The 12,805-nt window shown below is 41.1% G+C and overlaps 1 protein-coding gene across 1 annotated transcript; it reads right to left on the reverse strand.

Moving 5' to 3' along the window:
• Window positions 1-1,916: 1,916 nt before the first annotated feature.
• Window positions 1,917-11,726, reverse strand: LOC141802236 (uncharacterized). The gene is made up of 7 exons (XM_074685760.1): window positions 11,477-11,726; window positions 5,145-5,348; window positions 3,883-4,940; window positions 2,860-2,929; window positions 2,589-2,763; window positions 2,298-2,466; window positions 1,917-2,167 (listed from the first exon to the last, which is right to left on the reverse strand). Exons 2-6 carry the CDS (start codon window positions 5,344-5,346, stop codon window positions 2,301-2,303), a joined length of 1,671 nt encoding a protein of 556 aa, XP_074541861.1. The 5' UTR covers window positions 5,347-5,348; window positions 11,477-11,726; the 3' UTR covers window positions 1,917-2,167; window positions 2,298-2,300.
• Window positions 11,727-12,805: the final 1,079 nt, after the last annotated feature.

Genomic DNA, 12,805 nt, shown 5'->3' on the forward strand with positions numbered 1-12,805 from the left:
ATTATCTTTGTTGGAATGCAGGTCACTTTACATAATTCTACATTAAGAATTGGGATAAATTTGATGAAAATGTTGTGGATTGAGATATGATATATTTGTAAGGTTTGTTGGTTGAAAACCAGTTCTGGATGTCACACAGCATTCAAATTAGGCCCACTGTTTGGACATCTAACCATAACCCCACTTGGACGTCAAAATGCAGTTCAGCATTTGAACATCGGCTTCTTGGATGTGAAGTGGACATCTGTGCAGGAGAGAGTGAGTGGGTGAGTGACACAACAGAGCAAAAAGATGCTCAAAGAACACCCTTTCAACCGAATTGTCGAATGTTTAATTTTAAACATTTGTTTTGAATCAAATTAATATTTAGTTTTACTGACAAGCAGGGGCATGTCCAGACTTTTCAGACTTGGGTGCCCAGACTTGGGTGCCCAGACCAGGGCACGAGTGATTATTTGAGCCCAACTCCAATGTCAGTTATCTTTGCTTATTTGTATTACAGATACAGGATCAAAAGGCTACAGCTTCACCCAAATATAACAAAAAACGTAAAAAATAAAAAATACAAAACAAAAACAAAAACTGAAACAGATAAAAAAAACAAACAGGACTAAATCAAAGACTTAAAAAATAATAATTTAAAAATAAAAATCAACTGGACAGTGCTGTAGTGCACTAAAAAAGTACATGCTTTCTTTAGCTGTATTTCAAAATACAAAAATGTATAAAACTAATGATTTTTCTTTTTAATTGTAAAAGTAAATGTTTCATACAGAACAATAATTTTGCCAAATGCTGCAGATCTCTGAGGTGGTGGGGGCTGTTGTCAGCAGATGCCTACAAAAAAGTAACTTGTAATCTAACATTACTTTTAAAAACAAGTTATCAGTAGAGCAAGTTACTTTGGGAAGGATTAATTGGTACCCACATTACTTTATTAAGGTATAGCAATAGCTAACCATAATCATAGCTGTCGAGTCTGATTTTGGCTGAGAACCTACACTGTTAGCCTTTACATGGGGTATTTTACAGTATACTACTGGCAACACTGTGACCAGTAAGATACTGTAATTCTACATTCACAGTACTGATACTGTAGTCCCTTTTACAGTAACTTAAGTGTTACTGTATTCCCCTTTTACAGTACTTTTCCTGTTACTGTAATTGTGTGAATGCAGTTGTTTACTGTATTTATCCAAATGTAACAGTACACTACCGTAACCCAATTTTTTAATTTTTTTAAAAAATGTACTGGGAAATAAAATGAAAATGGGCAATTATTCAGATACATCAACCTTTTTTATTAAAATAACATTGAATTCATATGAAATTGAACATTTTTGAAACTGTAAACATATAAAAAGGCAACATGAAACATCAAAGTGCCTACAATCAATGAACTGCCTCTGCTGGACAAATCCTCGCTACAAACCAACAACTTTCAATTTCACAGATAAATATAAAGACACGGAAATACAGTTCTTAACACTCAGATAGTCAAATTGTGTAGTTTTCAACCATTACAGCTGTGAAGTGCAGCAAATTTTAGCATTTAGCAAATTGAGGCTGTAGACATTACAGGCCGTGTCCTGGACAAAGTGTTTAAGGTCAAACTGAGCACTTGAATTTGATAAACAAAGTCTGCCACTACTTTAAACCGAAACATCAATGGCATGCTCATTTATATGGGATTTTTTTCTGCATGAAAATACATGTGAATTAATGAAGTCTTTTTTTTTTTTTTTCCTTTTTTTTTCTTTTTTTTTTCCCTTTTTTTTCCTTTTTTTCTTCCTTTTCTTTTTCCTTTTTTTTTCCCTTTTTTTTTTCTTTTTTTTTTTTCTTTTTTTCCTTTTTTTTTTCCTTTTTTTTTTCTTAATGAAAAGTCTTTAATAACAACATTAGTCATGACTGTTTGAATAAAGATTGATAATAACATTTTTCTAAACTTGGAACTTGAACACACTCTGCCGGACAGAGTACCTTCAACCAACGTCTTACTCTGCTGGACAGGAACTGAATCACTAGCTCACTGATGGTATAGAACTCTACTCACATTTTTTGTTGTCATATAATTGCTTTTCAGCTTTAATTATTCTGTTATATGCGAGTCGTCTCATTCTGGGTCTCAGGACAGCAGTTGATAGCAGTCCGCTTGGTGCCTCTCACTCTGTAACACACACACCCACACACACAGTTGCATCAACTGCCCTCTAAAGCAATTTGAACAGGAACTTGATGTAGTAATATTTGGCATTAGGGACAGCCGTCTGGTGACAGGTAACAATGAAATAACTCACCTACTAGTCCAAGCTCGACCATTCAAACTCTGTCAGCTCCCTTAGGAAGGACACCACGTTGCTGTTGATAGCCTCTGCCTTCCTCTTCACCACTGCTCCTGTCTTCCGACTCAGTCCAGTTTTGGCTGTGCATTTTGTACCTTCCTCTGGATTGATCCTCATGAAGAATCTAGACAGAAGGATGAATGGGAGGGGGGCACACCTGCTACATATTAATATGCATCTGAATGCAATATAGTGCAGAGACGATGAAAAAGATCAACTTCAATCTACAGCAAACAAGTAATTTACCGTTGTATTAGTTCCAATGTTGCACAGGCAGGCTCCTGATACTCTATGTTAAAAACATAGAAGCATCCAAAGAAGATAGACAAAGCATCTGCAAAGCCCAGGTGCTCCTCCAAAACAAAGGCCACCTTTCCCTCCATGCTCACCATCCACTTCGTTGCATCAAGGACTGTGTTCCCTGTAAGATAACAAATACACATTGCATATCTTGTAAGGGCATATTTCAAAAGTGACAATGATAATTGCTCAAAACCATGTGTAAATCTTTGCTTACCCAGCATTATGAGTCTTGGTGTGGCAGGCAGGGTCATGTCTGTCTCAATGGATAGCTTTGTTGCATTTGTCTGTAAAGACCACAAAAAGACAAGGATTCAAATTCAAATATATATATACAACAATACAGTAGGCTCCATAATTCTGAGACCACTTAGCCTGCTATATAATAGAATAGAATAGAATAGAATAGAAAATACTTTATTTATCCCCGAGGGGAAATTCAGGAGTCACCGCAGCATTTAAGAAAACAAAAGTAAGAAAGAGTATAGAAAGTGCAAAAAAAGTCCATAAGAAATTAGATGACGACATCCCGTCCACCACTCGTCCACCACTCTCCAGCCCAGCCAGTCTCCACCTCCACAGGGTCCAGGACTGAGCCTCCCCAGCAGTCTGTTCAGTCTCTGTCTCCTGGATCCTGTCTGCTCACAGCAGGCGAAGCTCCTCCAATGTGGCGCCGGCGTCCGAGGTCAGCTCCGTCAGCCACGTCCGTGAACAGCACAATGCCACTGGATTAGCACAGCTAGCTCGTCCATCCCCCGGGGCTAGATCCCACGTTCCCAACAACGATGGATGGAAGGACAGGTCCACGTCGTCACCTCCCAGCTCACATCCGAGAACCAGCACGTCGTCCTCACCACCTCCTCCTCAGCTCGAGGGAAATCATCAAGCCCTACACTAGTTAGCATTGACATGCTACAGGCTGCTAACAGCTAATTTTGCATGTAAACAATGCAGCCATGGTTACATGTAGGATCTCCAGACAAACACAGGAGAAAAAGTAGTAAAAAATATCGCCGAAGCCACAAAAAGTTTGGTGTCCATGACCAACAATGAACCATACAAAGTGATGATCCACTCCAAATACAAAGATTACGAAAAAGAGACAAAAAAATTACAAGAAACGGACAAAGAAGAGAGAGCTGCTGCAACAGGCAGCTACTTGGGTAGCGCCTAGCAACGGAAATAATAAATGCCCAAGCTCATCATGGAATTCACTAGACTATATGTGCTGCCTACTTACATCTGCCAAGAGAAAGATGGAGTCCTCTTGCTCCCGAAAGCGCTTCATCAGAAGAAGCACAGCTGCTATGCCGGTCCGGCTCTGCAGCATGGTGTTGCTTTCAGCAAGCTCTTGAAGAAGACGCTGGATGTCCCGGTCCGGATTCTTTCTTTGGAAGAAGTTTATGATCCTCTTCCCCTTGGATTGAAGGGCGCCTGCTGCTCGATCACAGACATCAATGCCTGTGAGAATTTTGAAATGGTTGCTAAGCCCCCTTTTGGTAAAAAGAAAGGGCCAGTGCTCTTCAATCACATCAATACTGGGAGGAGGGCAGGAGTTTAGCATGTGACGCTGATACATGTATGTCAGCCTCATCGACTCATCAACATCTGGCCTGTCCACAGCGGTGGGGCCGAAAGACTTGAATAGGTCTGCCATGTATTTTCTTCTATTTTCTAAAGATTCAATATTCTCTCCTTCTGGGAGAACTTTGGGCTGCCAGTTAATGCATCCGTAGCTGTCTACTTTGGACCGTCCCATTTTGATGATTGCGCCATCACCATCAGTAGTTTCTGTCGATGATCTTGGTCTCCGCACTTTTTCACTTACATTGTTTCGATTCACATGTTCAACTCTTTGCTTCATTTGTCTTGCAAGTGAATAGTAACCTATTCCTATCTGCTCCCCTTCTTCGTTTGCGTCTGCAAAGGTTGAAGGATATTTTGACACAATCACTTTTGCTATTTCCTCACAGGCTGCCTTATTAGGATTTGGACAATGTGCCAACATGGCATCCACCACAATTCTCTTCCATGCTCTTCTGTCTTCAGGCCTTGCCCTCTTCTTTCCAAGTGTTGCCTCCACGAGTTTTTCAGGCATCTTGCCCCAAGGAATCTGAAAGTGGCTGATCCATGAGTTTTGTGGTGTTGAGGAGAGTCTAGAGGAGTGGGGTTGAGCACAAGGAGGAAGCGTGATGTTGGCCTGTCCATCTGTGAGTTGTGTGTCCATGTTTGGGGCAGATGCTGTCTCTTCATTCGGTAAAGTGCTGAGAGCGATGAACTGATCAATAGCATCCAGTGCTTTAAAGATAAGGAAGACATTCACACAAGTTTAATTATTCAGATTATTTACAGTTTAAGGATAAGAGAACTACAAACTGCCTTTTTAGTGATTCTCATATCTGCCTATTAAACAATGCAACATCTGATTCAGCAGTTATTTTTATGACCATCGTGTTTTGAAGAGTTGATCAATGTCAATTTGGGCTATGAATTTTTTCTCACCTTTTGGCTTGAAGGCGTGGATGAATCTGCGACACAGTATTGGCTTCAGGTGCCCCTGTAAGTCATCAGCCTCAACCAAGGAAAGGTCCTCTTTTTTTGTTAGTCCCAGCTCTGCTGTCAAGTGTTGCACAAGGGCTGTGAACTCCAAACTGTCCAATTCAGGTAGCACTCTCTGAAGTTCCTGAATACATTCCTCCTCCATCCCTAGAATGAAGAACACACTGAATGATGCAAGCAAACAGTGGGGAGATCCTTGATTTTGTACACAGGCAGTGGATAATAGTCCTGTAGACTGTCTGCATTAACAAATTTGTATTTATCATCTGATACCAGGTAGTAGACTCCAAGATCAACTAATAGAACTGAGCGATGCACCAAAACCACAAAGTACACACTTTTCTCATCACTGAGTATCAGACTTATTTTTCCAAAAAACAGTGTTTCCCCAGTGTGCTCTAGAACAACAACAAGGCCTTTAGAGTACTTGGTACCTTTATAAGTCACGGCTGAAACATCTGAGGTTCTATGTTTATCAATATCAGCCGTGTGTAACGCCATCTGTATATCCCTGTTGTATGCCTGCACATCAATATTATTTGCTTCACCTGCAATCTGAATGGGAGCTGGAAATAACTGTCCTTGTCCTAGGTATGACTGAAGCAGCTGGTGTCTTTCAGCCAGTGTTTTAGTTAAGTGTATAAAATTGTGAAGTTTTCTGGCACAGTCCTTGAAGTAGCAGTGTTTGCTCTCAAACCTCAGGGTCCACAAGCGTATTAGTGGCCCAAATTTAAGGATAAGGTCAGGATAATGTAACATGTAGTGATGCTTTGGTTTGAGGGGGCAGTTAGGGAACATCTTTACTCGTAAATCAATATATTCCTCAAGCAAAACTTTTAGATATGCCACCTCATTCTGGTGAATTTTTGGAGCACAGATTAACTCAGCAATTTCTCTCAGTTTAAGGCACAACTGCCAGACCTCACTTTTAAGAGAGTTTTTGATCCACTGGCCGACATAAAGTGGTAAGAGTCGTAAAAGGCACCAATTTTGTGTGGCTGAACCACTGAGCTTTTTGGCCTTATCTTTAATTTCACATGGCTTGTTATGAGAGTCACTCCCGAGGAGTTTCGTCTGTGAGATAGCCCGATTTAACTGGCCATAGGTGAAATGTTTTTCAGCTTTTACCAAATGCTCAATATAGAGGGCCAAATCATTTGCCACTACTCCCTCAAAAAGATCATGCCCGAGACACGGAGGAAGGCCAGAGCAGACATGAAAAGAATTCAGAGAGTTGAAACATGAATCAAATTTAATTCCATCTATCATACTCTCATCAGGGGTCAGCCGATGAACACAGTCATTATAGTTTTCAGAGGTTCGTTGAGGGCCAAGTACCAGTGGTGACTTGCAAAATGTCCCCCTGTCAATCACACAGTACCTGCAAAAGTGTTGGCTAGAGCTGAAATTTTCTGTGAAGCCACCAACACCATGGGAACCAAGGTTATCACCACAAATGGCAATCAGTGATGCCTTAAGGTTGCTCCCATCCTCCAACTGAAAACCTGAATCCTCCAAGTCCTTCAGGTCAGCAATAAGGCGTGAAAATACTTTTTCCTGGCCAAAAGACTTAAAATCCTCCTCTCTGCAAAGCAAAACAAGCTGTGCTGGGTCAACTGAGGATCGATTATGTGGCAATATTTCCCCGAGCGTCATGTACATGGCCATGATTTTGTGTATCCTTTTGCCAGAGCCTAGGGGGTTTGCCACCTCAAATGCATCCAGGTACAGAATAAGTGACAAAGAGGATCCTTGTAATATGGGATTTTGTTTGATGTATTTACCATCATTAACATCATTTAAGATCATGTCAGTGTGCACACATAATTTAGACTGTGCATACTGGTCTCTCACGTCAGACAGTTTAAATAAGGCAGCAAGAGTGTCCTTTACAGGCACATACTGACAAAAGCGTTCTTTACCAGAGTTGTCAGTTCCTAGGAAAACCTGAGCAGGTGCAACATAATCAAAATTTTGCTTGAAATATGATTTCCTGTTTTTGTCTGACCTCAAAACACCTTCGTTGTAAATAGTTAACAAATCTTCTTCTTTCAGTTCCTTAACTATTTTCTGGATTTCCTCATTAGTAATGTGTAAACCTGTCAGTTTTTCTTCCACCTTTTTCAGAACATATTGCATTCCACTGCTGTGGACCTCCTGAAATCCCTCAACAATGCACTGTACTGTAGTGGCTGGCAAAAGCAGCTTGGCCTGTAGTTTTAAATAAAATAATGCAAGATTTTTGAGATATGTGTCAGGACTCAAATCTAGGATCATTCCATCACTGTCATCAAGGGCTGGATCAATGATCTCATGATCATCATGGTGTTGGACATCTTCTTTGTTTTGGATCTGACTATCTTGTAGCTGTGCTACATGTGATTCTCTGTGTTTTCTTGATATGTGAGTGGCGAAAGATGTCCTCACTCTAAAATATTTTGAGCATCCATCAAAAGGACAATTTACTTTTTTGCCATTCCGTATATGTAATCTTAAATGACCACAAAGCAAGGGAAAGCTCTCAGCTTTAAAATCACATCCTTGGATGCTGCATTTAAGGTCACCACCATGCTGACACCTGTTTTGTCTCTGTGATATGGCACGGAGGCTCATGTGATTCCACTGCATGTGAGACTTTAAAGCAGAAAAAGTCCTGAAATTTCCAGAGCACTCTTCAATGCCACACGAGAATCTGTAGTTGGCCAAGTTTCTGTGACTATTTGCATGGTCACAGAATTTTTTAAAATTGGTGGTGCAGTGGTTACAGGCCTTACAGACATACATATTGTATGTATACTCGCTTTCGAATGATGCGCTTCTAGCGGTAGCAGCAAAGTTTGGCAGCTCTCTGTTATTACTCTGCTTTTTTAGCTATATTTTTATCTTTAATTGTTTCTTTTGCTAATTTTTGCTCAATACTGGACTTTTTTGACAACAACTCATGGATATGTCTGCTGGAGGGAGAGTTTATTCAAGAGAGGAGCTTCTTGCATTACGATGGAGCAAATCTGGAGGACATCACCCTATTCCTGCTGAGATAAAGAAGCCTTTCCGAGGATGTCGTGCTGGTGCAAAGTTAAAGGCCAGGAGATGGAGATACAAGCCCTTTCTTCCTTCAGTCATCATGGGGAATGTCAACTCTCTGCCCAACAAAAAGGATGAACTAGAGATACTGGTGAAGACACAAAATGTATACCGTGAGTGCAGCCTCATGTGCTTTACTGAGACCTGGTTGAATCAAAACATCTCTGATTCCTGTGTGGATATCCCTGGCTTCACGCTGATACGTCTGGACAGAGACACCAAAGCTAGTGGCAAGACAAAAGGAGGTGGACTTGCTTTATACATCAATCAGAGATGGTGTAATCCTGATCATACTACAGTCAAGGTGAAGATGTGTTGTCCGGACATTGAACTGTTGGCAGTTGGGATGAGGCCATATTACCTTCCCAGAGAATTCAGTCATATAATAACAATCCTCGTGTACATTCCACCCAAAGCAACTGCTGAAGTTCCATGTGATGTTATCCAAGAAACTGTTGCCAGGCTACAGACTCAACATCCTGAGGCTCTCATAATAATATCTGGAGACTTTAACCATGTTAGCCTCTCCTCTCATCTCACTGGATTTAAACAGTTTGTTAATTGCCCAACCAGAGTGAACAGAACACTTGATCTTCTATATGCCAACGTCAAAGATGCATACAGTGCCACTGCATTACCACCACTGGGCAGGTCGGATCACAATCTGGTTTTACTTCAGTCTTGTTACAGACCCTGCGTATTGAGGCAGCATGCAACTACTGTAACAGTTAGAAAATGGACACCTGAGGCCAGTGAGGCTCTGAGAGACTGCTTTGAGTGCACAGACTGGAATGTATTGTTAGAAACAGATGAAAATAGTATAGATATTGATAAACAGGTTGACTGTTTTACTGAATACATCAACTTCTGTAAAGACAATATCATACCATCAAAGACTGTACTCCGTTTCCCCAATAACAAACCCTGGATCACAAGTGACATCAAGGATATCCTCAATCAGAAAAAGGAAGCCTTTAGAGATGGCGACAAAGAACGGCTCAAACTGGTGCAAAAAGTGCTGAAGAGGAGATTAAGGGAGGCTAAGGTGAAATATAAAAAGAAAATTGAGAGACAACTACAAAATAATAACATGCGGGAGGTGTGGAGAGGAATCAACAACATCTCTGGATATAACACAAAGACAAGGCAGCCAATTGTGGGTGATGTTGAACGTGCTAATGAATTCAACCAGTTCTTCAACAAGTTTGACACAGCGACCACTTCCTCTTCTACTGCTGCTCCTTCTTCACATCTGTGTCTCTCCACCACTCCTGCTACATCCCCTCTTACACCTGTGCCTCTTCCACCGTCACCGTCTGTCACAGCTTTAGGAGTGAGGTTAGAGTTAGGAAGACTGTGCTCAGGGAAGGCTGCTGGTCCAGATGGTGTGTGTCCAAGACTGCTTAAGGACTGTGCTGCCCAATTGTGTGAACCCCTTCAGAGGATCTTCAACCTGAGTCTACAGTTGGGTCAGGTCCCGGCTCTGTGGAAAACATCTTGTATTGTGCCGGTACCAAAACTCAAATGCCCAGCTGAACTTAACGACTACAGACCAGTTGCCCTCACCTCACATGTTATGAAAACCTTTGAGAGGCTGCTTTTACGTCTGTTGAGACTTGAGGTCAAAGACACACTAGAACCTCTGCAGTTTGCATATAGAAATCATATTGGAGTGGATGATGCAGTTACATACATGCTCCACCGTGCCCTGTGCTATCTAGAAGAACCTGGCACCTATGTAAGAATTATGTTCTTTGATTTTTCAAGTGCATTTAACACCATCCAGCCCATGATATTGAGAGATAAGCTCAAAGACATAGGAGTGAACCCATCCTTTGTCTCCTGGATCACAGACTATCTCACAGAGAGGCCACAGTTTGTCAGGTTGGGAAACTGCGTCTCTGGGACGGTCATGAGCAGCACGGGGGCTCCACAAGGAACTGTTCTGGCTCCATTCCTATTCACACTTTATACTGCAGACTTCAAATACAACTCTGAGTCCTGCCACATCCAAAAATACTCCGATGACACTGCTATTGTGGCGTGTATCCAAAATGGACAGGAATCTGAATACAGGGATCTGATAAAAGCTTTCTGTGACTGGAGTCATAGAAATTGTCTCCTACTGAACACCTCAAAAACAAAGGAAATGATTGTGGATTTCCGAAAGTCTGGGCTCTGCCATCAGCCAGTTAACATCCATGAGGTGGACGTGGAGGTGGTGCCAACCTACAAATATCTTGGTGTACATCTGGACAACAAGTTGGACTGGTCCCTTAATACAGATGCACTCTTTAAGAAGGGGCAGAGCCGTCTCTTTTTCTTAAGGAAGCTCAGATCAATTGACGTCTGTGGAAAGCTGCTGCAGATGTTTTATCAGTCTGTGGTAGCCAGTGCTTTGTTTTATGGTGCAGTCTGCTGGGGAAATAGTTTAAAGCAGAAGGACAAGAGGCGACTGGAAAAACTGGTGAAGAGAGCTAGCTCCGTGGTTGGATCCAGTTTGGACTCACTGGAGGCTGTGGTGGAAAGGTATACACAGAAGAAAGTGGAGGCCATCATCCGTCACTCTGATCACCCACTTCACAACATCATAGTCCAGAGGATCAGCAGCAGGGGACGCCTTACCTCTGTGCGCTGCAGGACCGAGAGGTTCCGAAGATCATTCCTCCCTGCAGCCATCAGAGTGTACAATTCTTTGCTTGGAAGAGTGCCCAAACAACTTGAATTTCCCTCCGGGGATTAATAAAGTATGACTTATCTTATCTTATCTTATCTTATCTTATATTGATAACACAGCACTATCAATACTATTCTGTATTCTGGGGTCTGTTAATTTCCGGAAATTTGGGCCTATGGTATATGATTTTCAGCTCATTTATTAGACACAGAAATAACCCCACTCACTTGAAGCATATGATAGCGCCACGCAGCGTCGGGAAAAGCTAGCAGCATCCAGGCGGGATTTTTCTTAAACCCCACTTTTTTGCTTCGTCAGCCAACAATAATAATGGGATACTGCTGGCCAATATTTATCACAGTAATGCCAATATTGTCACGTTAGCCAGTGCTAAGTTCGCTAGCCTAGATAGCGCTGGTAGTAGTGCTAGCAAAGTTACTAGTCTGTCTCATCTCAACACTTCTTACATACAACTAAACATCATCAATCTGGAAAACACGCGTTTGCTAGTTACCTTATTCTTCCGTGGATGTCTTGAAACTGAAGCGACGTTAGCCTCAGCCCAATTCCGAGTGCCTCCTGGTATTGTCCCAGCAGTCTGTCCGCGATGTAGTCGCACTATACGTCCCGTTCCTCGTTTTTCGATGAACTAACGCTAGTTGTTTTGCGAACTAATGTGGTAGTGCTCATAAAGTAGAGGAACCCTTGACCCTTGACCGACCAAAGACAAGTTGGCAGCCTCTGACAGGAGTTACGCGCTTGTCAGCATGCCTCATGCTGCGTTCTGGGACCCGGGAAATGGGAGTGACAGGGTCGAACGTTAGTTACAAAAACAGTATCATACTTAATTTTTTTTTAAAAATGCAGTACTGTAATGTTATAGTGCAGTATTCTACTGTATTTTTAAAAAATACCGCCAACATTATAAAAACCGACAAATATCATTCAAATGAAATAAATAATTTATAAAAAATATAAAATTCTTTATTAAAATAACACTGTGTCAGTCTCACATTCAATTCAATTTCAATTCACTGTATTAGCATGACAAGTTATGTATTTGTATTGCCAAAGCTTGTGATACAGTAGACTTTCTACTCTATCACAATTATGTTTATGCTATTAAATAGAATATATAAGTACACTGAATCAAACAAAAGACATACAAACTATTACAATGCATTTGTGTGTGCATGTGTGTAGTTGTAAAAGACCTGACTGATACTCTGAATGAGAAGTGAATTTTGGTAAAGGGCAGGCTAAAAGTTATTATAAAGTAATATTAGGTAGGCTTTAATAGGTTACTGAATTTAGTTAAACGCTTTCTCTGGTTGACTTGTAAAAGATAGAAAAAGCGATGAATACAATTATTTTTCACATAATGTGTAGGACACTAAGCCATCACAGATAAAATACAGTATCATACAATATCATAAAACACAGTATCATACATCATTTCAAAAGAATACAGCACTGTACTGTAAATCATGCAAAAACTTCCCATGATGCAGTGCAAATTACAGTACTTTAAAAAAAAGGGCATTTACAGTATTGTACTGGCTGATTATGTGGTACTATACTGTTTAATTTACAGCTCGGTCTAACAGTGTACCGTGTTCTACCCCTTTACCTTGGTGGGACGACTCACAGTGAGCACTGGAGAATTTCCCTTATTTTCAAATCCAAAACTTAACAGGTATGATGTTGGGGGGTGTTGGTTCAAGACGTAGCATAGACCAGATAGTCGGATAGTTTGTTTGGGTAGTTCTTATTACAAAGGTACTGTGGATGTCATAAATGGACATTCAGTAGAAAAAAAAGCGTCTGGAGTAACGGTCTGCAC

Source organism: Halichoeres trimaculatus, unplaced genomic scaffold (assembly GCF_033239565.1).
Source record: "Halichoeres trimaculatus isolate MK-OKI-2021-1 unplaced genomic scaffold, fHalTri1.1 fHalTri1_scaffold_13, whole genome shotgun sequence".
Taxonomy (NCBI): Eukaryota; Metazoa; Chordata; class Actinopteri; order Labriformes; family Labridae; genus Halichoeres; species Halichoeres trimaculatus.